We start from the raw sequence: 25,399 nt of genomic DNA on the forward strand, positions 1-25,399 counted from the left end.
TCCTCCCTCCAAGTCCCCATCCTCGCCCCTTGCTAAAGATTCCCCTTTCTCCCCTAGCAGGACCCTGACCCCAGAGCAAGCTCCCTGATCCCCAAAGCCCTGATCCCAATCCCCCACCCTCTTCAACCCTCCCCTTTTTCAGAGGTGACTGAACTGAGAGAAAGGAGCAGAACCTCAGGAGCTTGGGGCAGAAGGGGGGGAGGCCTGGAGGTCTGGAACTCTGCCTTCCCTATCCCCTCTCAATCCTCTGGGACCCTCCCCCTTCTCCCTAGCAGAGGGACAGATTAGGGGGAGAGTGGGATTTGGTGTTGGCTTGTGGGCTGGATGTGGGACTGGGTAGGATGACCAGAGGACTTTGCTTCGACTATACCCACCAAATCCTCAGGCCCCGCCCCTCCCACCCATTAGGACTCATCCCTTCTCCCTAGACAAATGGGTTCGATACAAGAAGGGTCACTGTGGGTGTCAGGCCCAGATGAGGGAAGCTGGAGGCAGAGGGGAGGAGGGAGGGATGGGAGAAGTGGGAAGTGGGGGCTGATTTCCGGGCAAAAGTGCTGAAGGTGGGGGAATGGTCAGGAGGGAGCAGAGGACTTGAGTCATGGTGGGTCGGGGGTGGGCAGGCCAAGGCCTCAGAATGCAGCTGGCTCTTTGGATGGGGGTTGAAGGGCCAAGGTGAAAGCTCCCGCATTTCACTCAGCGGCCCTGAGAAGGAACTATCTTCCATTTGGAGGCTCACTCCCCTGGGCACACACCCCAGTGTCAGGGACCACTGGAGTTGGCAGAGCTCCAGAATGCTTATTTTGTCTCCTCTGCCCTTCTAAGAGGCAGGCTGACAGGGTGCCTAAGCCAGGGGTCAAGTACCTGTTCTGCTGCTGAAAGGCTGTGTGTCCATGCACAAGCAACTTCATCTCTCTAGGTCTCAGTCCCCTTCCACCTTCTTGCCTCCTAAAATGGGTATAATACTACAGCTGCTAGAGTTGCTGGGAGCACTGGGTACCATAATAACAGTTAATTATATTCTGGATTTACTGAGCACATAACCAGAGCCAGGTGAGGTGCTAAGCGTTTTGCATGAAGAGTGCCTGCCACGTGTAAGCTCCCTATAGCAGATCTCATTTGGGGGGGTGGGTAGTATTATTAATGGTAGGTAAGAGGGGTCTTGGCACAAGGAGGTGAGCAGGTCCTCCTGCACCTCACCTATTGGCTGTTTGACCTTTGGTGATCTCTGCACACTCCCCAACCTCCGTCCTTAGTTTCCTCTTTTGCAAAACGCTTTGCCAACGGGACCCTGAGATTCCTCCTCTTATGAGTTCCAAGTCCTGACAGCTCTCTCCCTCAGACCTCGGGAGGCCTCCACCTTCCAATGCAGGTCCAGGCACCCGACCAGAGAGGCGCTGGGTGGGGGGCAGGGCGGGCAAGGCCAGGCAGGCGATTGGGCTGCGGGGGTGGCGGGGGAGGGAGGGAAGGGATAGACGGCTGCACTGCGGAGCCCAGCGGACGGGCGGGGCGGCCTCCGACAGGGGATGGCAGGTGCTACTTCCACGCCCGGTTCCTGTTAATGATACCACCCTTACTTCTACCCGACTGGGAGCCAGGGCTTTCTTGGTTGTTGCCAGCAATGAGTCTGGGTATGAGTGGTCTGGGAGGGAGGGGGGAGGGGGGACCACCTTGGTCCTCTGCCCCTCCCACTTCGGGAAAAATGGGCGGGGTGGGGGGGCGGCGCCCGCGGGAGACGGAGGAGTTATTTGGTTGCACCCATGGCCTAGAGGGGAGAGGGAGAACCAAATCAGGGGCATGGGGTACATAAGCCAAATAAAGAAGGGGAATAGAGGGGAGAAGCTCGGGTCAAGGAAGAGAGCTTGGGTGTCAGATCCCCGCGGGTATCTCCCTTCCGTGGGTCTCGGGTCTCGGATGCGCTGCCTGCAACTCCCATATCTGCCGTCAGGGGCCGCAGAAACTCTGTCCTTGCAGCAGGCTCGGGTGTCGAACCCCTTGGTGAGGAGAGAATGCGAAGGCGAGGGACCAGGCACGACCTTTTTGGCTTGGAAAGTCTTAGAAACAGAGAGGGAATGTTAGTACACGCGATAAAATCTTGATATTCGTCAGAGAATATCGGGAATCAATTCTACAATGTTGGTGTCACTAAGGAAGTTGGTGTCATCCTTAAAATGTTGATATGACTCATATGTATTTACCATCTTAGTCATAGAATCTTAAAACCAGAGTCGAGAGGCTCTTGATTCATAGACTGTTAGAAGGTTAGAGAGGAAGGGACTTCCCTAAGGTCACGCCTCCAGGGCGCTGCAACAAAGAGGAGTGTGCGGACAAGGGCTGAGAGCTGTGGGGATTTCCTTCCCCTTTTCTTGGCCCACATCCAAGCGTCCCAGCCCCAGGTTACTGGGGAGGAAGGGGGCGTGGCTGGCCCCAGGCTTAGACCAGGGAAGGCTGGAGGGACATCTCACCTCGGGCGTTGTAGCTCCTGGGTGGGCCCCCGCAGCCAGCGCTCCCTTGCCTTCCAGATGACAATTTGTCGGGCACGAGCGGGATGGAGGTGGACGACCGCGTGTCGGCGCTGGAGCAGCGGCTGCAGCTGCAGGAAGACGAGCTGGCGGTCCTAAAGGCCGCGCTGGCTGACGCGCTGCGTCGCCTGCGGGCATGCGAGGAGCAAGGCGCTGCTCTGCGAGCGCGGGGCACCCCCAAGGGCCGGGCGCCTCCGCGCCTAGGCACCACAGCCTCGGGTATCTTCGCTAAACTGGAGGGGTGAGATGGGAGGGACTGGGGCCAGGACCTCACACTCACCCCCTTCTGTCCTCTAACCCCATTCCTCTAGTGTGTCAGCTCTTGAAAGGCCTTCCCACCAGGACGCCCCTCAATGGCTCGGGACCCCCGCGGCGCGTGGGCGGCTATGCCACGTCCCCATCCTCCCCCAAAAAGGAGGCGACCTCCGGGCGCAGGTAAGGCACGGAAGCCAGGATCCCCAGTTTCCTCCGAGACCGCGGAGGCTGTTTATATGGAAACGGATGGACTCTTGTGTCCGAACACCAGCAGTGGAAGGTCCGGGGGAGTTCTTGCCCGCCTCCGGCACTCGCCTGCTGGCCTCGCGAGCTCTGCCCCTACCTATGTGCTCTCTATTCGCAGTGCCCGCCGCTACTTGTCACCAGAGCGCCTCGCCTCAGTGCGCCGCGAGGACCCCCGCAGCCGCACCACATCCTCTAGCAGCAATTGTAGCGCCAAAAAGGAAGGGTAGGTGTCCGAAGCGGGGTCGTGCCACAACGGGTGGGGCCAGGACCCCAGTTAGGCTTGGAAAAGCATGGGGAATTTAGGGTGATGCCCCAGGCCACGAGGTGATAACCTAAAGCGCGGTCATCTAGTTCAGAATGCGGAAACAGTGCCGGAGGCTCGGAGAGACCAATCTTGTGATAGCGTGGTTGAACTGGAAGGCATGGAAACGCGGAGCCAACATGGAGGGGCGTGGTCAAAGCATTAAGGGGCTGGACTAGAACATAGGAGACGTGGATGATTAGAGTCTCTTGGAGGAGCCGGAGTAGAAGTTAGGGAGGAGCCAGGTTTGTGGGCGTGGCTATTAAGGTAAATGGGAGAGTCCCCATTGAGTCTCAGAGATGCAGCCTGGGCAGGACCCTCAGAGGAGTTTCTGCAGGAAATGGGGTAATCAGAGGGAGGGAAGTGATTGGAATTTGAGGGTGTGGCCAGAGGGTTAGCCAGGGCAGAATCAGAACCTGGGGTGGGGGTAATGGACTAAGACCAGGTGCCGTAGTGTCCGATGCAAGAAGCTGGGCGGAGGGGAGCCTGGGGCGCTGCCAGGTGGAAATGGGCGTGGTTTGAAGGTTGGGCGTGGTCATAGGTGGGCGTGGGCAGATATCAGTAGGCTTGAAGGGACTCTAGGTGAAAGTGGTCATGGTCTGAAGTTTGACCGGACCTGAGGAGGGTAGGCGGTTCCATGGGGAGCTGTCAGTTCAGGGGCAAGATCGGAAGGAGAGGTGTGTATGATCAGAATGTTGGGCGTGGTCAAGTTCCCAGAGCCCGGGCCACACTGAAGGTCTGGGCGGTGTAAAAACCTGAGTGTGGAGTCCTGATGCAGTGGGCGTGGTCAGGGCTTGGCGGGGCCGGACTAAGGCAGGACCAGAGTCAAAACCCACACATTTCAACCTCATTGAAATAATGGCAAACACGTACATAAGCTATGTGACAGGCACCACGCAAGGCATGTTACATGAATTAACTAATTTAAGCTTCGCAATCACCTGGGAGGTATGTATTTTTATTGTCCCCAATTTAAAAGTGAAGAAACCGAGGCGAGAGGTTTGGCAACTTGTCCACACTGCTAGGAACTGGCAGAGCTGGGGTTTGAACTCAGGCAGACACGTCCGAGTCCATGTTCTCAAAAAACACTCTCCCTCCCCCCAAAAAAGAGCCTGGTATCACGACCCCACAGCCAGGGACCTGAGACCCAGTGTGACCCTCCGGCTACGGGGTTAGCAGTGGAGGGCGGGGCAGGGCGCGGCGGCGTGGGCGCCTCCCAGGGCCGGAAGCGGCGGAGCCGGTCCCGGCTCCACCCCCGGCCCCGAAGCTCCGCCAGCCGCCGCCATGAGTAGCTTTGGAGTTGGGTGAGACCCTCTCGCACACCCCCCTCCTCCTCGCGCTACCGGGATCTGGATCCCAGGTTTCCCCCTTCTCCGGGGACCCAGACCCACGGGCATCACCTCCTTCCGTCAGCAAAGGGAGTTGGAGACACGCCCCTTCCCTTAAACCCTCACCTCTTCCCTTTCTGCTTGAAGTTTGGGGCTCTGTGGGACTGGGGGTGGGGAGCGTTGGGAGAACCGTGCTGATTAGGTGGGAGGGGTACCTTGTGACGCTCCTCTTCCAGGATCGCGTCCCTGCCACTTCGTGCTGTTTGATCTTTGGCGATCACTGCCTCTCTGGGCCTGTGTCTTAGGCTCTGCAAGGTCAACCGAGCAAAGCACACGGCCTGCAGAGAGGCAGCGCTCCGCTCCTTACTCGGCCCCCATTTTTCATCAAAAGCGCTCCGGGGAGCGCTGGGGTGGGGAAGTGGTTTCTCCCAATTTCTGACTTGCCTGCTAATTAGGGCTTTCTTTCTTTTCTCTTCTTTTCTTTTCTTTTTTTTTCCTTTCCTGACAGCAAAACCAAAGAAGTTATCTTCAGCATGGGTAAGTAGGGAGAATGGGAGGGGCTTCCTGGGGTGAGAAGCCAGAGCTGGAGGTCAGGAAGCCTGGCTACTGGCTGGGCCTTTGCCTCTTTGACCTCATTTTCCCCACCTCTTTTAATTAAAAAAGTAAAAAAGTGAAGTCGGAAGGGGAAAGGAAATAGGGTTGGGGGCTGGTGTCAGCCCCTGACCTCTGCGGGTGTTCTGGCAGAGGAGGGCTCCGTGAAAATGTTCCTGAGGGGCCGCCCCGTGCCCATGCTGATCCCTGACGAGCTGGCACCCAGCTACAGCCTGGATACACGCTCCGAGCTGCCTTCCCGCCGTCTCAAGCTGGACTGGGTGTATCCTTTTGCTTTAATCTTTTCCTCCCACTCCTCCCAACCCACCCGCCGCCCCCCACCCCCGCCCCCAGCCTGGAGGGGACCAGAGCCTTTCTGGTGTGGGACTTCAGCTGGAGGGAGGGTCTTTGTACTGAAGGTGGGACTTTCCAGGCCTCTGTGGCTTTAGGGGGCAGGAAGAACCTGGAGTCTGGAGGGAGCAGAGGAAGGCAGGTTAGCTGACATGACCTTTTATGATTCATTCAAGGAGCAAATGTTTGCTGAGTGCCCTCCATCTGTCAGATCCTCTTCTACATGTGGGCTGTGTTCCCTGAGCTCACCTTCTAAAGTGGGGGAGACCGAAGACAGTGATTCAATAAATAAGATAATTTCAGTTAAGTAATAAATGCTGGGAATACAGTAAACTAAGCTCAAGTGAGAGGAGTAACTGGGTTTCTCTGAGGAGAGGGCATTTGAGCTGAGAATCGAACATTCAGGGGCCAGCCTAGGAAGAACAGAGGGCACGGCAGGTCTAAGGGCTCTGCGGCCAGAGTGAGCTGGGTGTATTTGAGAAATGGAAGAAGTTGATAATGGTTAAGAACCCTGTCTTTGGAGCCTGGCAGAAATGGGTTGAAACCCCAGCCCAGCCTCTGGCTGGCTCCGTGACCCTGGACAAGTCATCTTGCCATTCTGTGCCTCAGTTGCCTCCTCTGAAAAATGGGTGTCATGATCTCAGATTCATAAGGCTTTGAAACAATGTGCTCATCATATGGGCCCCATAAACAGAGATTGATTAAAATAATAACTAATCATTATTGAGCACTTATTATATGCCAGGCACTGTTCAAAGCTCTTTCAAGTATAAATACGTTGAATAATATGATCCTTCTCTTTTGTAGGATTGAGAATATATTTTTACAACAAGTGGCCTCCGAGAGCTCTCTGAGGCCTGCAGGTTGGGAACTATTACCCTTTCTTTCCAGATGAGGAAACTGAGGTCAAGAGAGGGGACCAAGCAGAAAGAGAAAAACAAATATATTAACGTATATATGTGGAACCTAGAAAAATGATACAGATGAACTGGTTTGCAGGGCAGAAATAGAGACACAGACATAGAGAACAAACATACGGACACCAAGGGGGGAAAGGGGGGAGGATGAATTGGGAGATTGGGATTGACATATATAGACTAATATGTATAAAATAGATAACTAATAAGAACTTGCTGTATAAAAAAATAAATAAAATAAAATTCAAAAAAAAAAAAAAAAAGAGAGGGGATATCAAGCCCTGTTCTAGGGAGTCAGAGCAGATCTGAGGCAAGAACTCTGATACTGAACCCCAGGCTTTTTCCAAAATGCAGACTGGGGCCTGGGATCAGCATCCTAGGGACGCAGTCCCTGACCTCCTCCCTTGGCCTTGATTTCTGCTCTGGAGGAGGGAGGAATGTGGGAGCCCAGAGCCTCTTTAAGGCAGCTGGAAATATTCGCAGGAATCAAAGAATACCATGCTGTCATGTCAAGCTGGGCTTGATGAGTGAGCATCAAAAGAAAAGCAGTTGAGGACTTCCCTGGTGGCGCAGTGGTTGAGAATCTGCCTGCCAATGCAGGGGACATGGGTTCGAGCCCTGGTCTGGGAAGATCCCACATGCTGCGGAGCAACTAGGCCCGTGAGCCACAACTACTGAGTCTGCACGTCTGGAGCCTGTGCTCCGCAACAAGAGAGGCTGCGATAGTGAGAGACCCGCGCACCGTGATGAGGAGTGGCCCCCACTTGCCGCAACTAGAGAAAGCCCTCGCACAGAAACGAAGACCCAACACAGCCATAAATAAATAAATAAATAAACCCAAATAAAGTCATAGTTTAAAAAAAAAAAAGAAAAGCAGTTGACACAGCAACAGTCAGTATGGGCCTCATTCCCCAGCCCAAAATGGCTGCAGGGTGAAGCAGTTTCTGTGGGGTCGGGATACACATATCGACATTCATTCAAATGTTTCCTGAACATTCTGGGGCTAAGGGCTGGGTTCCAACAGTCCCCAAATCACAGTCCAGTGTGGGGACAGAATCCGTGACAATGACAACTCAGGCTGGGATGGGAGAACCCAGAGAGGGCAGCTGACCCAGCCTGGGCATCAGGGAAGGCTTCTCAGAGGAGGAGTTGTAGAAGAGAACAAAACGGCCCAGTCTTGGCCACTGTGGAACAGATAGTCTCATTAAGGAATAGGTGACGTTAACAAATTGATCAGATAAGTGGGATGAGTCTAGGGGAGGAAGTGAGCCTGAGGCTTGATCTGAGGACAGGGCAGCTGAGAAGGGTGGCAGGTAGCGTGTACTAGGCAAAGGGAAAGGTTAGTGCCAAGACCTGGGTGATCTTGGCGTTTTGAGAAATTCCAAGGTCGGAGAGCAAAGGAGGGCAGAAGCCCTGCTAAGGCCAGGGAGGGGCAAACCAGGCCAGTGGAGGAGCTTGGGCTTTCTCTTAGGGGAACTGGGGAGCCACAGAAAGTTCTGAACAGAGGAGGGTCACATTCCTTCAACAAATGTTGAACTCATATGTCTGCTGTGTACCAGGCCCTGATCTGGGCACAAGGGGTACATCAGTAAACAAAATGGACAGAGGTCCCTGCCCTCCTGGAGCAGACACTGTAGTTCGGGAGACACAAAATAAATTAAACAGATAACGTGTGGGATGCCGATGAATGTACTGCAGGAATATGAAGAGGGAAGGGGGATGGGGGCAGTTGAGGGTGTGTGAGTTTGCAGTTTTTTTGTGTTTGGCCGTGGCACGACTTGTGGGATCTTAGTTCCCCAACCAAGTATTGAGCCCAGGCCCCGGAAGTGAAAGCGCTGAGTCCTAGCCACTGGACTGCCAGGGAATTCCAGTTTGCAGTTTTAAATAACTGGGAACTATTTGGGAGAGGCTTGGGAAGGCCTTTCCAAGGACCTGACAGTTGAGTAGAGACCTGAAGGAGGTGCGGGAGCCATGGAGAGATGAGGAGGAGGAGTATTCAGGTGGCGGGAAAAGCAAAGGCCCTGAGGTGACTGGAGCTGAACAGGTGTGAGGGGAGTGAGGAATCAGGGTCCAGATCAGGCCAAGCCTCTTGCCTGGGCTTTCATAAGGATTTTTTTAAAATTATTTATTTATTTATTTGGGTGCGATGGGTCTTAGTTGCAACATGCGGGCTTCTCTCTAGTTGTGGCGCGCGGGCTCAGTAGTTGCAGTGCGTGGGCTTAGTTGCCCCGTGGCATGTGGGATCTTAGTTCCCTGACCAGGAATCGAACCCGCGTCCCCTGCATTAGATGGCGGATTCTTAACCACTGGACCACCAGGGAAGCCCCCAAGATTTTGACTTTTGCTCTGAGATGGGAAGGTTCTGAGCAGAGGATGGATGTGAATTGACTTAGTGTTAACAGATTTTAACAGGATCCCTCTGTGGGGAGGAGGGTAGACAGAAGGTTATATTAGTTTCCTGTGCTGTTAAAACAAATTACCACAAACTTGGTGGCTTAAAACAACAGAAAATCTCACAGTTTCTGGAGTCCAGAAATCCCCAGTCAAGGTGTCAGCAGGACCGTGGTCCCTCCAGAGGCTCTGGGGGGAGAATTTGTCCCCTGTCTGTCTCCTAGCTTTTGGTGGCTACTGGCAACCCTTGGGGTTCTTTGGCTTATAGTTGCTTTACTCCTATCTCTGTCTTCACGCCGCCTTCTCCCACCCTGTGTCTGTGTCTTTTCTTCTCTGTCCCTTATAAGGACACTTGTCGCTGGAGTTAGGGCCCATCCAGATAATCCAGGATGATCTCGTCTTGAGATCCTTAATTACATCTGCAAAGACTCCTTTTCCAAGGAAGGTCACATTCACACTTCCCAGGGGTTAATATTTTGGTGGCCATATTTTTGGGGGGATACCATCATTCAACCTCCCACAGGGGTAAGAGTGGAAACAGGAAAACCTAGCTCTGATGACCTTCATCTGGGAGTCAGTCAGCAGATGCAATGCAAAACAGGCTCTTTAACCGGCCCCTGGGCACCTCCAGCTATGGCTACCGCGGCCGAGACTGCCGGGCCAACCTTTACCTGCTGCCCACAGGGGAGATAGTGTACTTCGTGGCCTCTGTGGCCGTGCTATACAATGTGGAGGAGCAGAGGCAGCGGCACTACCTGGGACACAATGATGACATCAAGTGGTGAGGCCTGGGGGGAGGACGCCAAATATTTCCTGCTCGGGACACTCTTAGGGGAGGTGGGCGGGGCCAGGCCTTCCTTGGCCTGCAGGCTGAATTCAGGGGGAAAAAAATGTGGATTGATTATCAATACTTCAAATGTCGGTGAATTCACTCAGATGCCTGAATTTTTCACTTCCTTTGAAAACTTCAAGTGGGCACCCCAGACAATCCCACAGTGTGTTGGAGCCCCGTGGTGACAGCCCCTTTATTTTTTATTTTTTTATATTTGGCCTCACCGCACAGCATGTGGGATCTTAGTTCCCCGACCAGGGGTCGAACCCGTGCCCCCTGCAGTGGAAGCGTGGAGTCTTAACCACTGGACCGCCAAGGAAGTCCCTTTTATTTTATTTATTTTTGACAGCCCTTTTAAATGGGTGTGTTCTCCTGGCCATTTGTGGTACAGGCTTGAGCCCTCTGGGCACTTGAGTTAGAGACCGCAGGCCTGAGTCTTGCTTCTGAGTCAGGGTACCCAGAGAGTATCCCCTTATTGCTACTGAAGAGCTGAATCAGTGTTTATTGACTAACTCATTCAGCCAAACTGTGGAATGAATAATCAGGCATCGCGACTGTGGCCTGCTGTGGGAGGGGTCCCGACCTGTTGCGAGCCCCCCCCCTACTGAGCTCTGTCCATCTGCCCTCTCTCTCCTCAGCCTGGCTGTCCACCCTGATATGGTCACCGTCGCCACTGGACAGGTGGCAGGCACCACTAAGGAGGGGAAGGTAACAGGGTGGAGGGGGCAGGACCTGGAGACTGGGATGGAGTCGTGGGAGGGTCAGGAAGCTGGGCCCCCCAGGTAACCGGCCTCTCTCTTTCCTGCAGCCACTGCCGCCCCACGTGCGCGTCTGGGACTCTGTTTCCCTCTCCACCTTACACGTGCTGGGCCTGGGGGTGTTTGACAGAGCTGTGTGCTGTGTGGGCTTTTCCAAATCTGTAAGTCCTGTGCCATCCCTCGCCTGCCCCGGGTGCCCCTTGGGGCTGGAGGCCACGCCTTCATCATGGCGTCACAGGTGCTGGCCACGCCCCCTGGCCCTCCAGGCTGTGTGCCCACATTTGTGGCCTCACAGGCCTGGTCTATTAGCCCTTATGAGGGGACCATATGTCTTGATTGCTCCGCAGAGAAACTCCTCAGTGATCCTTTGTAGATCAGTTAACGCTTGCTGCATTATTTTTTCACACCACCTTTCATTCTGGAAGGGTCCTTATCCCTTAGGCATTTTAATCCCTGTGTCTAGGGCAGCCCTGCTCCTAGTACCACCACAAATGGGTGTTGGCAGGTATGGAGGAGATAAGCACAGAAATCGAGAGTTAGCCTTTAGGAATTTGTACAGCAATTTGACATTCACACAACATCCAAGTGTGTGATTGGTGGGCTTTTTTTTTTTTTTAATCATATGTTACATTTTTACTGTATTTTACCAGAGTATTGCCTGCAATGGATCGGGGAATAAAAAACAACCTGTCATCCCATAGACAGTTTAAGAACCTCACAGGTTTTCTGAGACCTGAGGAGACACTTGAGAACTTTGGGGAAATAAAGCTATTTTGTTGCCAAAGTGTGGGGGAAAGGAAAACTTTGCAAAATCAAAACTAACCTGCGCTTAACTACAGGTATAAAAAAAGCAACATCGTCCCGACTTTATTAACTGTTCAACTTCACAGCCCTAAAAGTCATTCCATAGGAAAATGCAGATTAGAGGCTCTCAGTAAGACTTCCTGACCGCGGGCTACTTGCAGAGAAATTGTAGCTGAGGGGAAATTAGAGGAAGTTCCTAGGGACCAGTCATTTCAAAAGGAAAATTATAAACAGCCTTTAAAATGTGTGTGGCCCTGGATGGGGAGTATATTTTCATGTGTTTCACATGACTTGGGTCAGGGCCTTTGAAACAGGCCTGAGTAGCCAATGCCCCAGTGGGCAAGGTGTTGGAGGGAGGGGGTGGGTCCTGCCCCTCCCCCATCCTCTCTCCTCTTCCTAGAATGGGGGCAACCTCCTCTGTGCGGTAGATGAGTCCAACGATCACATGCTTTCTGTGTGGGACTGGGCCAAGGAGACCAAGGTGGTAGATGTCAAGGTGAGGTAACCCTTCTTATCCCCTCTCCTTGGGGTCTCCCTGTGGGATTGGCCAGATCTCAGTGTTCACAAGTCTGGAATCAGACTCATGTTGAAGTCCTGGCTTTGCCATTTGCTGGCTGTGTGACTTCGGGCAAGTGGCTTGCCCTCTCGGAGCTTCAGTTGCCTCATCTATAAGATGGGGATAATGGTAGCATCTTCCTTGTAGGGAAAATTTGGCTTTGATGTTGGCATATGGGGTGGGCAAACCAGGCCCAACAGGAGGATCGGTACAAGGTGGCTGCTGGTTCTGCTGTCCTGCGATGTCCAAGACAGACCTTGACTTACGTCTCCGGGCGATAACCTGCTTTACAGATGAGGAACCTGAGGCATGGTAGAGGGGAGAGCTACTTGCCCAAGGTCACGTGCTCATTCTGGGCTGGGGGCAAGAGACCTAGGATTGGGGCCCATGGTTTGGGGAAAGAGAAGTAGTTGAGAGGCTGGGCTCTCAGTGAGTTGATTCTGGACACAACCTGGCTGTGTGTCCTTAGGCAAGTGAATTCCCCTCTCTGAGCCTCACTTCATCATCTGTAATGGGAGGTGCTAATGAGCCTTACCTTACAGGGTGCTGTGGGGTTAAATGAGTTGATGGATGTTAAGTGCTTGGCACAGAGGTTGGTGCAAAGGAAGGGCTCTCCTCGTGCCTGCCATTATGTTGATGAAGAAAACAATAATGCTTCACTGGCTGGCCCTGCTTCCTGTACTTTAGTTTGCCCGTAAAGGAGAGGTACAGGCAAGTTGGGTGTGCAAGTGCACAACCCACACGGCTGTAGAGGGCAGTCCTTCCTGGGTTGGGTATGGTGGTCCTGATGGCTTTGAGGTCCTCATTCAGAATCTCCCCCACCCCCTAAAGTGCTCCAATGAGGCCGTGCTGGTGGCCACCTTCCACCCCACAGACCCCACCGTGCTCATCACCTGCGGGAAATCCCACATCTACTTCTGGAACCTAGAAGGGGGCGGCCTGAGCAAGCGGCAGGGCCTCTTTGAGGTGAGTGCCAGGGGCACTGGGGCAGGCTGGCCCTGAAGGAGGCTGGCAGGGACACTCAGGCAGACAAGAAGATACCCCAGGGGCTGGAGGTTGTAGGGCTGCTGAGGTAGTGCCTGCTGGGGCCTCCATTCCCTTATCCGTACCAGTGGGGTGGTCCTCCTTAACTCTTTGAAGTTGTGAGGATTCAGTGGGATGAAGAGTATAGCGACTCCTAGCAGATAGTGGGTGCTCAATAAATGGGTTGCTGCGGTTGTCAATATTCTGGACGAACAGAGGTCAGAGGCTGACTGGCCGAGAGAGACAGAGGGAGAAACAGCAGGAAGCACAGGGCCTGGGCGAGAGGATGCAGGCACACCTCTGACAGGGCTCCTTTGCCTTTGGTGAGAGTTGGGGCTTCTACCCCACAAGGGGAGGCCCTGAGAACACCAGGCTCAGATGGAGATGAAGACGGAGATATTGAGATGAGAAGAGGGTGGGCGGGGCAGGGTGAGGGACCTAGAGACAGACAGAAGAGGGGGCGGGAGGGAAGGAGAGGAGAGGGGTAGGGGCAGAGAGAGAGGGATCCAAGCAGAAGACAGCAGGGGAACCAAGGACAGAGACTGGGACAGAAGTCAGGGAGGAGAGAGGAGGGAGGAAGGGGGTCCGGGGTGGGAAAGGGAGACAGTGTGGTCAGAAAGTGGTCTGTAGGCGATGTGACACTCCATGGAGGTGGATCGGAGATGAGGATGGTCCACACAGGGCCACTCCCCAGAGCATGGAGGGCATCCTGGACCACTGTCCTGGGTGACGGGTGAGCTCTGGGAGGCCTCCCGGCTTCAGCGACCCTCTGACACCTTCCCCTTCTCCCCCACCTTAGAAACACGAGAAACCGAAGTACGTGCTGTGTGTGACCTTTTTGGAGGGTGGCGATGTGGTCACCGGGGACTCTGGGGGGAACCTCTATGTCTGGGGCAAAGGTCAGTGTCAGCCCCACCTGTTTGGTTCCCCAACCGAGTCCTCCCTGACTCCCTTTGGCTGTGCGTCCCTTTCTCGGAGCCTGCTGATGTGGAATGTACGATACAACAATACAAATCATTACTTGTCCAATTCTAACACCTCCATCAAGGCTCAGCTCCAGTATCCCCACCTGCATGAAATCTTCACTTATTCCCTTCCCTTGTCCTCTGCAAATCCCACGGCAGCGATCAAGTTTGAACTATAAATGAATGGGTTAACCCGGTGTGGATGGAGGGATGGATGGAGAGGTGGTTTGTTCCAGAGCAATGAATGAATGAATGTATAAGTCAATGAATGAATGAAGCGTTTGTCCTACCCAGTGAATAGAAGAATGAGTAGATGAATATGCTGTCCTTCTTAATGGGTGGGTGATTAGGTGAGTGAACAATTAAATATATGAATGGTTGTCCCCAGAACGGATGACTGTGTTAATAAATGACTAGGTCTTTTCCCAGGCAGTGGATTACTGTAAAGTTACGAATGAATGAATGAATGAGTTTATTCAGTCATCAAAGCACTTCCTGGAACAATCAATTCTTCATAACATGTTAATCCATTGGCTGAGGTAACCATTCATCTTGGGGTAGTGGGAGAGGAGTGGGTTAGGGAGTTGGGCAGGCTTTGGGTTCAGGTCTCAGCAGTGCTGTGTGCTCTCTATGTGGCCTTGGGAGAGTCATCTCCCTTCTGAGACTCAGTTGCAACATCTGTAAAATGGGTATAATACTCTCTCCCTCATACGGTTGTTTTGAGCTTTTCTTGAGATTAGACAGCTGAGAATAAGCTCTGAATAATTGGCAGTGTGTCTTTCCCAGCAGACTGTAAGCTCTCTGAGGGTAGAGACTTGGTCTGATTGGTTCCTATATCTCCCACCACTGGGTCCAGCCCTCAGAGCTACAGGATGTTGGGTGGGTGGGTGGTTAGAAAGATAGGTGGACAAAAGGACGTATGTACACGTGGCACCACTTCTGAGCCTCGAAGGATGGAATTGAAGAGAGTTGCTTTTTCTTTCTCTCCACTTAGTCCCTGCCCCAGCCTCTTCCCTGGTTCCCGGGCCTTCAGTCTTGTCCCCTCCAATTCAGTTTGTTCTTAGAACCAAATGTAAATCTGACCCTATCCTTCCCCTGCTGAACCCTTCCATTACTACCCAGTTCAGATCCCTCAGAACAAGGTCCGGATTCCTCACTGAGGTCTGCAAGGTCCGATTCCTCAATGAGGCCATGCATGGTCTGGCCCTGCTTTCTCTTGTCCCTTGCATGTTATACTTGGTCACACCAGATTTCTTTAGTTTCCTAAATAGTCCATGTTCTCTCTGCCTTTTGCACATGTTGTTCCTTCTGCCTGGAACACTTTTCTACCCTCTGTTGTCCTAGCCAACTCCTACTCAACCTTCAGATCCTTGCTCAGCTGTCCCCTCCTCCAGGAAGCCCTCCCTGACCCACCAGGCTAGATGCCCACTCTGGGATCCCACAGTCTCCTGGGTTTCCCCATCCCAGCCCCAACCATGTTGGGTCGTCACTGACTGGTAGTAGGTCTGTCTCTGAAACTCGACTGTGATCCCTGTGAGGGTAAGATCTGAGGTTACCTTCATCAATACCCAGCATCACCCAGCATGAGGCTGGGCCCAGAGTAAATGCTAGTTTAATAATTGTTGACTGAATGGATGAATGAACAGATGGTTAGGTTGACAGATGAGTGGATAGACGGGTGAATGGGTAGATGGATAGGAAAAATAGATGGAAAATGGGTGGATGTTTGGATAGAAGGATGCATTGACTGGTGAGTGGGTAGTCAGATGAAAGAGAGGGTGAATGAATGGATGAGAGGCGGATTGATGGATGGATAGACGGCAGGAAGTGTTGATGGCTGGATGGATCGGTAGATGGGTGATTGGATGGGTGAGTAGATAGATGGATGGACAGACCAGTAGATAGGTGAGTGGATGAATGGGTGGGTAAGTGGGTTAGGGTTAGGGTTAGGATCAAAGGGTGGATGGGTAGATGTTACTTCAGATGGTTTATTAGATGGATGATAGGGTATTTGAATAGATGGGTGGTTGAGTAGATGGGTGGGTGGAAGGCTGGGTAGAAGAAAAGGTGAGTGAATGGCTGGATGTAGGATTGAGAATTTGAGGTGTTTTCTGGGGTCAGTATGGGGGAGCTTCCCCATGCTGACCTCTGCCCCTGGCCACCCTGCAGGTGGGAACCGTATCACACAGGCCGTGCTGGGTGCCCACGATGGCGGCGTGTTTGGGCTCTGCGCCCTGCGGGACGGGACGCTGGTGTCAGGAGGGGGCCGCGATCGGCGGGTGATCCTCTGGGGTCCCGACTACAGCAAGTTGCAGGAGGCGGAGGTGAGGGGGAGAGGCTCATATGAAGGTGAGGAGACCTCCTCCCGCCCCACTAATACTAGACCCTGCTCTCCCAGCCTGTCTCCCCCACCCCCCAACCCCACCTCTGCGTGTACCCTACACTCATCTGCCTGCCCCCCACCCCCCTTTGCCTACCCAGGTCCCCGAGGACTTCGGCCCCGTGCGCACCGTGGCAGAGGGCCGGGGCGACACGCTGTACGTGGGGACCACCCGCAACTCCATCCTGCAGGGCTCTGTCCACACTGGTTTCTCGCTGCTCATCCAGGTGAGCTTCTCTTCTGCACCTGCCCTGCTCCCTCCCCACCCGCCTCTCTTCTCTCCTCTGCACCATTCATTCCTCCTCTCTTCCCACTCCCATTTCACCTCACCTCCCTGCCCCATCCCTTATCCTCTGGCCTGGTAAACACCACTTACCTTCCCTTTAACTGCTCCTGACACATAACCCCACCCCAGAACACCCCAGCAAATGGTCCAGCAATGGGTTAACTGGTAGCACAGCAGAGGGGTCCCAGGACCCTGCTCCAGCTGTGCTGCCCCCTGCTGGTCAGGGTGGTGTCCATTTCTGTAAGTGCCCTGGCAGGTTGTCACACAGGCCTTGAGCCACACACCTCCCAGGTCTCTGGCTACAAGGATCTAGGAAGACCCTCTGGAGTCTTCTCAGATGCCCATTCCTTCATCCTCGTGGGCCAGAACCCTACCACACATCCAAGTAAAAAACCCAGCCTACTGGGGGAATTCCCTGGCCGTCCAGTGGTTAGGACTTTGCACTTCCACTGCCGGGGGCCTGGGTTCGATCCCTGGTAGTCAGGGAAGATCCTGCAAGCCACATGGTGCGACCAAAAAAAAAACCAAAAACCTGGGATCGAAGCACAGCCCTGTTGCTCACTCACTGTGTGATATGAGGCAAGTGAATAACCTCTCTGTGCCTCTGTGAACCAGGAGAATAACAGAACTGACTCATGGGGTTTTGTAAGGATTCAATGAGTCAGTTCATGCACAGCATTTAGAATGGTGCCTGGCACAGAGTAAGTGCTCAAAGAGTCTTGGCCAAAATTACTCCTTGTTCAGTGCCCCCCCGCCCCTTCCTTCCTTCCTGACATGCATTTTACCTCTTACATGGTAGCTGAGATCTGTACAGCAGCTGCATTTAGATTCCCCCCTCTGGCTCTTGTTTCCATGGAAGAAGATGAGGAAAAACAAGGGCTAGAGGGATTTCCTAGGGGTCCCAAGACCAGAATGAACCTTAAAGACCTCTAATAATAGTATCAATATTATTTAGTATTAATTATATTATTAATATATTACTAGATTTATATTATTTATTAACATTAATCATTATACTAATATCAATAATTATAATTCTGTTGATTATCATTGTTAATTACTTTAATTATATATTAATAGTGTATATTATTACTACTGATAATAGTCAGCCACTTCCATTTGGTGAGCACTTTGTACCAGCCTCATACACTTTCCATCTATTCACACTTTCCATCCATAATTTGAGTGAGCAGAACAATGCCATGAGACACATACAGTGATTGGCCCCATTTTACAGAAGCTGAAACTGAGGCTCCAAGGAGAAGTCATCTGCCCAGGTGACTGCCACAGTCAATAAGAGAGAGCTGCAGTCAGACTCACCAGGCTGAGTACCCTCCATGGGTTCCTACAGCCTGCTGGGCACCGTCTGACTCCCAAGGTCAAGCTCCTACTCATCATGTCTCTTGCCTCCCATTGTGCACACTGGAAAGCAGAGACCTGGGGGGAGGGGCAACATTTGCCTCGAGCCCCACACTGGGGCAGGGGTCTGCCCAATCACAGCCTCCCTCAGATACACTGGGGATAGGGTCTTCCCTGGGTCACCTGTGGGGAGAGTGTGTTGCTGGGGCTAGTCCAGCACTTCTTTCTGGCATCAGACTTTGGGGAGGTGGGGGATGCAGAGGAAAGGCCTGGATTGGCAGTTCCATGCTATCATCTCTCCTTTCCGCCAGGGCCACGTGGAAGAGCTGTGGGGCCTGGCCACACACCCCAGCCGGGGACAATTTGTGACATGTGGTCAGGATAAGTTGGTGCATCTGTGGAGTGTGGAGTCCCACCAGCCCCTGTGGAGTAGGATCATTGAGGTAAGAGGATGGGGGACTTGACACACCATTCTAACAGAACGACTTGTCTCAATGTGTCAGGGTTCAGTGCATCAAATGGAAGCCACACTTGGTGTCTTTAAGCAGAAGGGGATTTAATGCAGGGAACTGGGTGCTTACAAACTCACTTGGAAGGGCTAGAGGAGTGGGTTCTCGACTGAAAGGAAGCCCAGAACAACACCACAGAACTGACCTGCCAGAGGAGCTGCTGCCTCTGCCACAGTCAGGAATGTGGGGAGTCAGGAACCACTGAGTTCAAGAAAATGCTGTCATCGTAACTGCAATCCAGGAACCAGGATGCTGTGGTCGCTCAAATGTTGGCTCTAGAGCTACGCTGTCCAATACATGTGGCTATTCAAACTTAAATTAACTTTACATGTAAGTAGAATTAAAAATTCAGTTTCTCCTTTGCACTAGCTACATTCCAAACATGTGGCTAGTGGCTACCGTATTGGAAAGTGCAGATAGAGAACATCTCCATTATCGCAGAAGGTTCAGTTGGACTGTCTTGCTCTAGAGTGACCCAATGCTGGCTACATTTACAGTGGCCAAAAACAGATACTCTGTGCCCTTGCCTTTCAAGGCTAGTGACTGCTCACCAGCATAGCAAATGCCATTGCTTTCACAACCCAACTGATCAGTGGAAGTGGCAGAGTGGGGCCTCCACCTTGTACCTTCCAGAGCCCACAATAGTGCAACTGATTGTCAGGCCCAAATCACAGCTGACCCTAGCTACAAGGGATTCTGGGCAGTGTAGTTTTTAAGCTCTCCTGCCTGTGTGGTATGGGACAGTAGAAGGTCAGTCATCATACTCCCCACACCACCCTTTGAGGTTTTGCTCCAGGAATCCAGGGTTACCTATGATCCTGGAACACTTGATGGCCTTTGAACTTCTAGGAGTCAGGGATGGTGTGCCCTGGAAGTTATTAGGGCCATGTATAATAATCCTCACTCTGGCTGCCTAATTGAGCACCTACTATATGCTAGGCCCTGTGCTCAGCACAGCAGTTCTCTAGCCAGGGCATAAGAACCACCTGAGTTGTTAGAAACACAGAATCCTGAGCCCCAACCATGGGAAGTCTGATTCAGGAGTTCTGAGTTTAGTCCCAGAAATCTGCAATTTATAACAAGAACAAGCTCCCTCGGGTTATTCTGATTCGGGCAGTCTGCCCACCATGCCTGACATTGGCTTAGCACTTTACCCACATTGTCTTTTTAACTCGCCCCCCACCCCAACCTCCACAAGGCAGTAGAGATGATGGATCGCCCAGAAACAGGAAGGTAAAATCAGGAAACAGGCCCAGAAAGGTAAAATCACTTGCCCTTCGTAATTACAATCATAGCTGACCTTTATTCAGTGCTTCCTGTAGGCCATCTTACTCACCAGCTTACCATTCTAAGGACTTTACACCTTGCTTATAACAGTCCTGGGGAGTGTGTATTGATGTTCTCCGTTTGGGGCAACCAAGGCCACAATGGGGAAAGTTATTTGATGTCACATAACGAGGAAGTGTCAGGGCCACAGTTTCAAACCACGTCTGATTCCATGGTGCTCTGTTGCCTGCAAATCAACCAAATGCCCCCGAAATTTAAAAAGTTTGTGCTAGGAGTTAGATAAAGATATGGGGAAACAGGCACTCAGACAAGCCTAGTGATAAGTCAATATAATTTTATAATGGAAAGCAAATTGGCATGATATATCAAAAGTCTTGAAAATATGGATAGCCTTTGTCCGAACAATCTCACTAGTAGAAAAGTCCCTAAGGAAATCATCTTGGGTTTATAAAGCTGTGGGAGGTTAAAACAGGACTGAAAAAGGATCCAGAGTCAACAGTGAAAGGAGGAATATTTTCTGTTCGAGCTGACATGTTAAAGGAAAGGAGAGTGGTTTCCAGAGCATCTGCAGCAGCAGGTTACTGGAGGGCAGCAGAGGGAGGTGAGAGCCCTCATGCCAGGCTGAGAGTTGGCTCTGAGGCTGGGGAAGTGTGGGCCAGATGGAAGGGGGACCCCAGCTCCCAGCCCTTCCTCTTCTCTCCCTCCTCAGGACCCTGCCCACTCTGCTGGCTTCCACCCCAGTGGCTCTGTCCTGGCCATTGGCACGGTGACTGGCAGGTAAAGCTGATGGGCATTTGGGGAGGGCTTCTCTGCTTCCCCCGGGAACTATCCCTTGATCACCTCCCCCCGCCTTCCCTACTGCCCCAAAGCTTACAGAGAATGATAATTAGGTACCAACTGTTTACCAGGCCTTGATCTCCCAACATTCCTCTGGAGTCAGCCTCTCTCCCTAATCTTTTCTGGGGTCCTTCCCTCAGGCCCCACAGACTGCCACCCTTCTCTACCAGATCAGCTCACCCTCCTCTCCCACCATGCCTTCTCCTTAAAGATGGTTGCTGCTGGACACAGAGACCCATGACCTGGTGGCCATCCATACAGATGGGAATGAACAGATCTCAGTGGTCAGCTTCTCTCCAGGTAAGGGGATGGGGCCGGGGAGGGGACCTTGGAGAGGCCAGGCCTGGGAACTGAAGCTCAGAGTTACTGGCAGGGGGGAAGGGGTGGAGTCTGTGTGGCACAGCCTAAGGGCGGGGCCAGGCCTGTGGCAGGGATGGAACTTGGGACTACTGAGGAGTCTGGGATAGTGGGGGGCTGAATCTGAGAGAGGAGGGGTAGAGCCTGGGTGCCTCCTCATAGCCCCCTCCCCCTCCCCCAGACGGGGCGTACCTGGCCGTGGGCTCCCACGACAACTTGGTGTACCTGTACACGGTGGACCAGGGCGGCCGCAAGGTCAGCCGCCTGGGCAAGTGCTCGGTGAGTGGGCAGTGGCCCCCAGCCCGCGCCGCCACCCCATCCAGGGGGTGCAGAATTAACCAGTTTTCTACCTCAAGGGAGCACAGCTTCAACACTCAACTGACTGCCCTGATCACATCAAGGAGTTTTAGCCCCGCCCCCACATTTACCCTCTCCTGTGTTTCAAGCCCGTCCCTTTGTGTAGCCCCGCCCCTCACGTTCTAAGCACACCCTCTGTGTAGCCCAGCCCCTTGCATTCGAAGCCCGCCCCTCTGTGTCTAGCTCTGCCCACTTGTTCTAAACTCCCCCTTGTGTTCTAAGCCCTATTTGTCTAGCCCCGCTCATCACAGTCTGGCCCCGCCCATGATAGTGTGGCCCCGCCCCCACACCCCAAAGGCTTGTGTATCTTTCCTCGAGACCCCCTGTGTTTTCACCCTACCTTTGTATTTTGCCTTCCACCCATCCTGGTCTGATCCTACCCACTCCAGCTCTAACTCCATCCCTTCCCTCCCCTGCAGGGCCATTCCAGTTTTATCACCCACCTGGATTGGGCCCAGGACAGCAGCTGCTTCGTCACCAACTCTGGGGACTACGAGATTCTGTACTGTGAGTTCTCTGAAACCCAAAGGCATTCCTCCTTCAGCCTCTCTATTGCGTGTGCGATTTGCATAGCCTTCCCTGGGTTCTGGAAGGGGAAGCAGGGGCTTCAAGTCCCTTCTCCTCTGGCTGTTTTATTCAGGGGTTGATCTGACTGGCTGGTCTCCTGGCTTCTGGTTTCCTCCCTGGTGGACCCAGCTTTTAACCAGTTCCTCCCCCTCCGGGTTGGATGGCTGGGGTACAGGTTTCTAAGCAGATACCCCTGCTCTCGTCTTGAGATGTCACCACCCAGGATCTAGCGCCAGTCTGGAGAGGTAGAATAAGCCCTGGGACCTTAGCCTCCTGTGTCGGACCTCAGTGCCCATTGTCTGTGAAATGGATGAATTAAGTCAGTAGTTCTTTCTGTTTGGTTTTTGGTTTCTGGTTTTCTTGGCCGCGCCGCGCAGCTTGCCGGATCTTAGTTCCCCGACCAGGGATCGAACCCGTGCCCCCTGCAATGGAACCGCGGAGTCCTAACCACTGGACCACCAGGGAATTCCCAGTAGTTCTTTCTGCTCTGAACACCTCCTCCCATTTTCTGCCCCAGGGGACCCAGCTACCTGTAAGCAGATCACTACTGCAGATGCTGTGAGGAACGTGGAATGGGCCACGGCTACTTGTGTCCTGGGTTTTGGCGTGTTTGGTAAGTTCTGGAATGGAGAAAGTCTTGCTGAGGACAGAAGTTCCAAGAAACATCCCTGACTGGTGGTTTTCACAGTCTCTTATTACCTCTAAGGTAGGAAACTCATTCCTTTAGACATGTGAGCAGCAGTATTTTTATAAGAGGAAAGGTTAGGGTGAGGTGACTACTCAGGTCCCTTGGAACTGTAATGAAATGAGACCAATTGGGAGTGTCACCTGGCCCAGGGAGATTCACACAGCCTGTGTCCCAGTCACCCATTCATTTAGGCATTAATGCACTCAACACATACCCCCTGAGCACCTGTGTGCCCAGCTGGGCAGTGCTGAGACCCAGTGGTGACCACGACAGCCCTGACCCTGCCATCATGGGTCTCACAGTCCAGTGGAAGAGAGAGACCTGTCCCCAGACCACCCAGAGTAGACTGGGCTGGGACAAGGAAGTCCAGAGAGGACATGTGGCCCCAGCCTAGGAGGGAGTCAGGGAGGGCTTCCTGGAGGAAAGGCCATCCAAACTGGATCTGCAGGATGAGGAGTTAGGTTCTAGGGTGGTGAAGAGGGAAAGCAGTGGCTAGTCGAAGGGAATAATAGCCATGTATAAAAGCCTGGAGGTGACAGAGCTTGGTATTTGGAGAAATGCAAGAAGGCAGGATGGCTAAATCATTGCAGAGTTCAAGGGAAGCACTGGTAAGGACAAGGCTGGAGCAGTGTGGGGGACAAGGCAGAGCTTGGGGGTCATGGTGAGAAGCCTGGGCCATGGGAGCTTTTTTTTTTTTTTTTTGTGGGATCTTAGTTCTCTGACCAGGGATTGAGCCCAGGCCCTCGGCAGTGAGAGCGTGGAGTCCTAACCATTGAACCACCAGGGAATTCCCCATGGGAGGGCTTTGAGCTATAGAGGGATAAGGTCAGATAAGCATTTCCAAAAGATTATTCCAATTCTCATCCCCGGCTAGAGACAGGCTAGGTGAGAGAAAGGCCGGGAGGCTGGGGCTGGGGTCTACTCGCCTTGGGGGTCCCTGGCCCCAGCTACCATCTTACCACCAGCCACCCCCAATCTTGCCCGCAGGGATCTGGTCTGAGGGAGCAGATGGTACTGACATCAATGCCGTGGCCCGTTCCCATGATGGGAAGTTGCTGGCTTCAGCTGATGACTTTGGCAAAGTCCACCTGTTTAGCTACCCCTGCTGTCAGCCTCGAGTGAGTCCCTGTGGGGGGCTGGCAGGGTGGAGGTACCAAGCAGCACTGCAGGCAGGATTAAGGCAGCCCTTTCCGGATCCCAGTTTCACCATCTGTACAAGGAGGGCAGTGGCTTGATCCCAGGGGCCTTTCTTAATTTGAAAGTCGATAAACTACCAAGTCTGTAGTGCTAAAGCTCTGAGCATCTGCATTGTGAGATCTTTGGTTCTTTTTCCTATTAACTCAAGAAGTATTTATTGAGCACTTACCAAATGCCTGGGCCCAGGGAATACAGCAGTGAACAAGACAGATGACCTCCTTTCACTTCCTTCTTTCCGTATCACAGGCTCTCAGCCACAAATACGGCGGACACAGCAGCCATGTGACAAATGTGGCCTTCTTGTGGGATGACAGTGTGGCCCTGACCACAGGGGGCAAGGACACCAGCGTGCTGCAGTGGCGGGTGGTCTGACCTGGCGGGTGGGGGGGTTCCCAGGAACATGGGGCTCAGGTAGAGTCAGGTGTCAGGGTTGGAATTCTATTTTCGGGAGATGTCTATTGCCGAGTAGAGTAATATATACCCAGAGTATGTCTATAGCAAAGGGGGTTACGGGGGTGGGAGGGTGGACTGACAGACAGAAGTCTCTATTTATTGGGGTGGGAAAAGGGGTCACATTGCTTTGGGGGAGGCATTAGGGTGTTTGGTTTGGGGTGTTTTTTAAGTTTATTATTTTATATCATCCGGAAATAAAAACACGTGCACTGAGGTGGAGTGTCAGGGTCTGTGTATATGGTGTGTCCATAGATTGAGTGTGTCTGTAAGTGTATGTGTACGAGGTGTGTGTGTGTGTGCGTATTTTACAGCATTTGTGATGAGACACCATTATCAGGTCTTTTTATTCGTCTTTAACCTTGACAGAAACCAAGCTTGCTCTAACTTAGGCCAGAGGAGGACTCAGTTGATCCACATTGCCAAACAAGGAAGGGCAGTTGTCCCCTCTGGCCTTCAGGGCCATCAAACCAAGGATTTGAGGGCAACCAAGGTACTCCATACCTTCTCTCACCTTCTGCAAGTCAGCATGTTTCTCTGGGACCAGCATTCTCCACACCACGGAAGGATGGCACCCAGCAGCTTGAGCCCCAAGTCCAAAAATCCCAGGGAAGGGTTATGATTGGCCCATCTGCAGATCTATCAACGTGGCCTGTTGTTTGGCCTGCTGTGATTGGTTCCACTTGGGTGAAGGCCAACCCTGGACCAATGATTGTGGCCAGGAAGATGGAATCATGTAAAAACACGGAAGCCTCCACTTGAACCACGAGGTTGAAATAGGGCAAGGAAAGTTTTCAGAGAAGTGGGCTGATGACACTATAGATGTCTAGGAGATGGGGTATGAGGATTCTGGGTAGCAAGAGACAGAAACCTAACTTCATCCAGCAGAAACAATAAGAAGCAATTGCCAGGTCATGGAACTGGGTCGTCCAGGAGGGACCCAGCTAGATTCAGGGGGCTCAGATGTGATTGGGATTTTCCTTTCGGGGATTTCTCAGTGTAGTATCTGTAACTTTGAGCAAATTTTTAACTTTAACTTTGCATCGATGTATGTTACATGCAGAGAAGTACGCTCATCTTAAATGTATAATCACAAACTGATCCCATCCATGCAGCCAGCTCCCAGATGAAGAAGTAGAACATCCCCAGGCCCCAGAAAGCGTCCTTGTGCCCCTTCCTAGTCATTGCGCACCACCACCCGGCCCCCGCCAGTAATTGCTATCCTACTTCTTACACCATAAAACAGTTTTACCCATTTTTGTACTTTAAATCAGAGGTCAGCAGACTG

General features: G+C 52.6%; 1 protein-coding gene across 7 annotated transcripts in view; it reads left to right on the forward strand.

The window, feature by feature from the left end:
• EML2 (EMAP like 2) overlaps positions 1-24,338 on the forward strand; it is a 42,480-nt gene extending 18,142 nt beyond the window's left edge. Inside the window, exons 2-22 of one of the 7 annotated variants that reach the window (XM_036834149.1) lie at positions 2,520-2,738; positions 2,831-2,954; positions 3,139-3,243; positions 5,158-5,186; positions 5,394-5,523; positions 9,531-9,680; positions 10,370-10,439; positions 10,540-10,650; positions 11,694-11,789; positions 12,681-12,815; positions 13,672-13,771; positions 16,007-16,161; positions 16,319-16,444; positions 18,174-18,305; positions 20,368-20,435; positions 20,707-20,795; positions 21,034-21,131; positions 21,629-21,716; positions 22,294-22,389; positions 23,452-23,582; positions 23,908-24,161. In XM_036834149.1, the coding sequence (XP_036690044.1) occupies positions 2,546-2,738; positions 2,831-2,954; positions 3,139-3,243; positions 5,158-5,186; positions 5,394-5,523; positions 9,531-9,680; positions 10,370-10,439; positions 10,540-10,650; positions 11,694-11,789; positions 12,681-12,815; positions 13,672-13,771; positions 16,007-16,161; positions 16,319-16,444; positions 18,174-18,305; positions 20,368-20,435; positions 20,707-20,795; positions 21,034-21,131; positions 21,629-21,716; positions 22,294-22,389; positions 23,452-23,582; positions 23,908-24,033 (2,352 nt within the window). In that variant the 5' untranslated portion in view covers positions 2,520-2,545 and the 3' untranslated portion in view covers positions 24,034-24,161. Of the gene's footprint in view, positions 1-2,519; positions 2,739-2,830; positions 2,955-3,138; positions 3,244-4,566; positions 4,682-5,157; positions 5,187-5,393; positions 5,524-9,530; positions 9,681-10,369; positions 10,440-10,539; positions 10,651-11,693; positions 11,790-12,680; positions 12,816-13,671; positions 13,772-16,006; positions 16,162-16,318; positions 16,445-18,173; positions 18,306-20,367; positions 20,436-20,635; positions 20,796-21,033; positions 21,132-21,628; positions 21,717-22,293; positions 22,390-23,451; positions 23,583-23,907 lie in introns of those variants that run through there. The other 6 variants (XM_036834148.1, XR_005017492.1, XM_036834147.1 and 3 more) reach the window with 6 other exon arrangements.
• Positions 24,339-25,399: the final 1,061 nt, after the last annotated feature.

Source organism: Balaenoptera musculus, chromosome 19, assembly GCF_009873245.2.
Source record: "Balaenoptera musculus isolate JJ_BM4_2016_0621 chromosome 19, mBalMus1.pri.v3, whole genome shotgun sequence".
Taxonomy (NCBI): domain Eukaryota; kingdom Metazoa; phylum Chordata; class Mammalia; order Artiodactyla; family Balaenopteridae; genus Balaenoptera; species Balaenoptera musculus.